At 43.4% G+C, this 4987-nt stretch overlaps 1 protein-coding gene across 4 annotated transcripts in view; it reads left to right on the top strand.

Annotated features, from left to right (window-relative positions):
* Positions 1–4987, top strand: part of MKL2 (MKL/myocardin-like 2) — a 193014-nt gene that overhangs the window by 177356 nt on the left and 10671 nt on the right. For all 4 annotated transcript variants that reach the window (XM_011956024.1, XM_011956020.1, XM_011956021.1 and 1 more), the window contains 2 exons: positions 483–641; positions 984–1121. In XM_011956024.1, the coding sequence (XP_011811414.1) occupies positions 483–641; positions 984–1121 (297 nt within the window). The remainder of the gene's footprint in view (positions 1–482; positions 642–983; positions 1122–4987) is intronic.

The following is a 4987-nucleotide window of genomic DNA, read 5'->3' as shown; positions in this document are numbered from 1 at the left end:
AAAAAAAAAAAAAAAAAGAGAGAGAGAGAGTAGATGAGCTCACCTTAGAGAGGAATAGAAGAAACTCAGCTACCATTTAAGAGGAGAATTATAAAGAGCAAGCACTGTTTTTCCACAAAGCTCTGTCTGTACCACCATCAAAGGCAAGTTACTGCATAAAGGGACCACATATGCTCGAAAATAAGGGTAAGCACAACCTGGCCTATGGGCCAAATCTAACCCATTACCTGTTGGTGTGGATAAAGTTTCATTGGCACACAGCCACACCCATTTATCTGTGTACCATCTGTGGCTGCTTTCAGGCTGCAATGGCAGAGCCAAGTGGTAACAACAGAGGCCAGGTGACCCACAAATCGTAAGCTGTATACTCTGCGGCCCTTTACAGAAAAAGTTTGCTGACCCCTGCCCTAAAACATGGTTTTCTTTACTTCATTAGGAAAAGCCAAAGAACAAATTAATGGAGAAACATTTATTCATTACAGGTTTTCACAAACTCAGCATCAAATACAGTTCTTCCGTATCAGAGACATCCTGCTCCAGCTGTCCAGCAGCCCTTTATCAATAAGGCCTCCAACAGCGTTCTTCAATCCAGAAATACTCCGCTTCCATCCCTGCAAAATGGACCTAACGCACCCAACAAGGTAACCCTGTGAGGCTTGTGCATTTGTGATAGTTCTACAGGGGCATAAAATCATTCCAAAGCCTAGTGCTTTGGACTTGGAGTGACTAATATTAATGGGATAAAATTGTTGAAAATTCAGTGATAACTTGTGAAGGAGGAGCTCAGCGATTATCACAGTGAAGATGATCCTTCCCACATGAGGTGGCCACCAGTGCTGTCAGCCTCACAGGTCCTTAAAAGAACCTGCTCATGAATTCCCTCATTTGGTCACTACATAGAGAACAGCAGAGCCGAGTCTAGCCAGGAAAAGAGAGGGTTTATTGCCAAGATGTAATGTGCACTCCTCCTTTATTTGACACAGCCTAGTTCACCCCCGCCACCCCAGCAATTTGTCGTCCAGCACTCTCTATTTGGGAGCCCAGTCGCCAAGACAAAAGATCCCCCCCGCTATGAGGAGGCCATCAAGCAAACACGCAGCACACAGGCCCCCCTGCCAGAGGTAAGTGAGGGCAGGGTCACGGTGCATAAGGCTATGGGGGATGTGCCCATCTTCAGTCTTGAGCAGACCTGTACAGAATCCCTTGTATGAAACTGACTTGCCTCAATAGAAGTACAAAAATAACCTTGTTATTTTACATGGTTATTTAAAATCAAAATGTCATTTATCATGAAGACCTTAAACAGCTTTCAGCAGCAGCATAACTGCATTTACTGTTTATTCAGAAATTCAGGGTTTATCTCTTAACTTTTCCCTTGGGGTAAGGGTATCAGTCATGTTAGAGATCTGATTATGACCAGGACACATATTTTACACAGGTCCCTTTTCTAAAGCTACCGTGTGTCAGGCCAGCATCAAAATGACATATGGTATCACTGTTCCACCTGTCTGACATTCAAGGCCACCAGCACCTAAATTGACTTGGTCCTGCTTCATCTCTCTGGTCTCTAGCAGCCTCTGCCCCCAGCAGGCCAGCCCATCCAAATGACTTTGCTCATACACTGAGCAAATGCGCTTGGAGGTAACAGACCTGAGGTTCTCCTGGTTTCACCACACATGGTGACCATGTGGTCTCTGAGCCTTCCTGGTTTCACTGATAAAACAGAAGTAGCCCCAACTATACCAGGCAATGGAAGAAGTTAGGGTTCCTATCTGTAAAAGCAGATGGCCCATGGTGGGTGCCAGTCACAACAGCACTTGTCATACATTACCCTCAACACTCCTCCAATCTTTCTATCTCTCTAAAGCTTTCTGTCAAAGCTTAAAACTAACCTTTCAGGGAATAACCCCAGCCTCATAGAGGGTTCAAGGAGTGGCCCTGCCACCACTCCATGGGCGCTAAAGGTGGACACCAAGAGACAGTATCCAAGCGGGACTGTTTATTATCCACGGCAAACAGCAGAAGCATCAGCGCAGTTGTGCCAGTTTCCCCACTCCTGTGTTCCATGGGGTAACTTGTTGGGGCCACATGGTGGCTGTGTATGCAGTGGGTCAAGCTGCACCCAAGGAACGTGGGGCCAAGGGCTCTGTGCTTTTTCTATCAAGCACCTAACAAGCCAGTCCCTCACCCAGGGAGTATGCAGTCATGCCTACGCTGCCTTGACCCACTTGATTGCCTGAGTGAGCATTTACAGAAGCTGCTTAGTCCAGGCGACCTTGTCAGTTTGGCACCCTCACCAAGGACATCCAGGGATGCTCAGGACCCGTAGGGGGCTGCCTCTTGGAGGAAGTGGAACCTGCCGTATGCTTCTTTGTATTCACTGTATTGAGGGGACGTGACTTTGAGTTGTAAGACGTTCCTTACTTACAGACTCAGCAAGGGCCCTTGTCTGCGAGGGAGAAGTCAGATTTCAAAGATAGGTTCAAACATTTGCAATAAGAAGTCAAACAGGTGGTGCTGGACTACACTCCTCCCTGATGGTCCATTCGGAGTAGTATCTATTGTCTTCACAGGGAGCAGAGATGAAGTGAATTGCCAAGAGCTTAACTACAGTTTTTAAGAAAACAAAAAGATAGCACCCATCCTTCCTAAGTCCTGCTTACTTGACGAATCTTCCACTGTAACGTAAGACAGCTGATTGGAATCTCTGGTATTTACATGTCTCTGGGTTCCTGTTTATAGACTGAGGTTCTACATTGGTTTTTGGTTATTCAAATGAGTAGCCACCTGTAGGACCTCCTTATATGCCACTAAGCACCAAAGTTCGTTTAAGTACATTTACTCAGACTTGCAATTCCACGAGTGGCTAAGTAAGGCCCTACTGGTTCAGTCTTCCCACAGATAGTAGCCATTAATCTTGGTCATAACAAAAAGCAACTACCTGAAAGCATTGAAGAGTAAATAGAAGCAGTCATTCTCTGGTGGGGAACCCACACTCAAAGGAAGGGAGTGATGTGGCATGATTTCCCTCATCTTGCTGCTTTTACTCTGGGGTCCAGCTAAGTGGCATGGTTACTGGTGGAAAAGTCATCGTCTTTATGGCCTGGAAATCCAGAGAACTGAATTGAGGGCAACCAGAGGGAAAGAGCTAGAGGGGAAATCCCCAAATTATGTGTGCCCACATCTCTGGCTGACCCCTAAAGCCATACAGGCGTGGAATAGATGCATAGCAGCTCAGCTGAAGACAAAAGATCTAAAGTGAGATTGGAACATCTACCCAAGAAACATTTTGAAGTTTAAGTCTAACCAAGTTAATAGCTTGTTAAAACAATAGAAACCATTCATCTGAGAATAACAGCAGAATTCATAGTCACCACAGTTTAACATCCATAACACTTATCTATAACATGCATCATACAAAGAATCAGGAAAATGTAACCTGTTCTCAAAGGAAAAAGGCTGAGACCAATCCTGAGCTCATCTTGATGTTAGAATTTGCAGGCAAGGTTTTCAAAGCAACTACTATTACAACTGTCCTCAGTGATGGAAAAGGAAATATGCTTGTAATAAATTAAAAGGGATCCATATATATACAGAAATGATTTTTAAGAGAACTAAATGGAAATTTGAGAACTAAAAAAGTACAGTATCTGAAATGAAAAAAATACATATAGATGAACTTACCAGAATGGAGATGGCAGGGGAAAAAATGTGAAGAACCTGAAGATAGATCATAACTTATCTAATCTGAATAACAGAGATGGGGGCAAAAGATTTTTTTTAAGTGAACAAAGCCTCAGAACCCTGTTTTATATAATTCAAACAGTCTAGCATAGGTAGAAGAGAAGTCCCGGAACAAGAGAGAAAGAACTGGAGAGGCAAGTACTTGAAGAAACAATGGCTGACGTGTTCACAAATAGGATGAAAGACAAATTCACAGCTTTGAGATGCTCGATAAACAAGCTGGATAAATCACATCACAGTCAGATTGTTGACAAAACAAAGAGAAAATGTTAAATGCATCAAGAGAAAAAACACGTTTCACACAGAGCAAACAACTAATTGATTAATGTCAAGCTTTCATCAAAAACTATGAAAACTGGAAAAGAGTGTAACAGCACGTTTATAAGCTTTTAGGGAGGAAGAAGTGGAAGAGACTGTCAAGCCAGAATTCTATTATCAAGTTAAAATATTCCTTAAAAATGAAAGTGAAGTACAGATATTTTCAGATAAAGAAAAACTGCGTTAGTTCATTACCAAAGATAACATTGTCTTGAGGAGTGTATAGCATGTGTAGACGATACTTAAAATAATTAATAGACCGGGCACGGTGGCTCACGCCTGTAATCCCAGCACTCTGGAAGGCTGAGGCGGGCAGATCACGAGGTCAGGAGATCGAGATCATCCTGGCAAACATGGTGAAACCCCATCTCTACTAAAAATACAAAAAAATTAGCCGGGCGTGGTGGCGGGCACCTGTAGTCCCAGCTACTCAGGAGGCTAAGGCAGGAGAATGGTGTGAACCCAGGGGGTGGAGCTTGCAATGAGCAGAGATGGCACCACTGCACTCCAGCCTGGGCAACAGAGCAAGACTCCGTCTCAAAAAAATAATAATAATAATTAATAAAAGATAGGGGAGGAAATGAGTGGATCTGTGTGGTTGTAGGATCTCTATGTTTTATTCAGTGTACAATATTAAGTAGCCTATGAGAAGTTAAGGATATATATTGCATATCTATGGTAATAATTTAAAAAATTCAAGATAGCTTAAAAAAAAAATCAATAGAAAGGCCTGGCGTGGCATCTCACACCTGTAATCTCAACACTTTGGGAGGCGAAGTGGGAGGATTGCTTGAACCTAGGAATTTAAGACCAGCCTGGGCAACATGATGAAACGTCATCACTACAAAAAAGACAAAAATTAGCCAGGTGTGGTGGTGCACACCTGTAGTCCCAGCTACTTGGGAAGCTAAGGCAGGAGTGTCAC

The sequence above is a fragment of the Colobus angolensis genome, unplaced genomic scaffold (assembly GCF_000951035.1).
Source record: "Colobus angolensis palliatus isolate OR3802 unplaced genomic scaffold, Cang.pa_1.0 Scaffold407, whole genome shotgun sequence".
NCBI lineage: Eukaryota > Metazoa > Chordata > Mammalia > Primates > Cercopithecidae > Colobus > Colobus angolensis.
The sequence above is the reverse complement of the archived record's forward strand: the minus strand, read 5'-3'. Positions and strand labels throughout refer to the sequence as shown.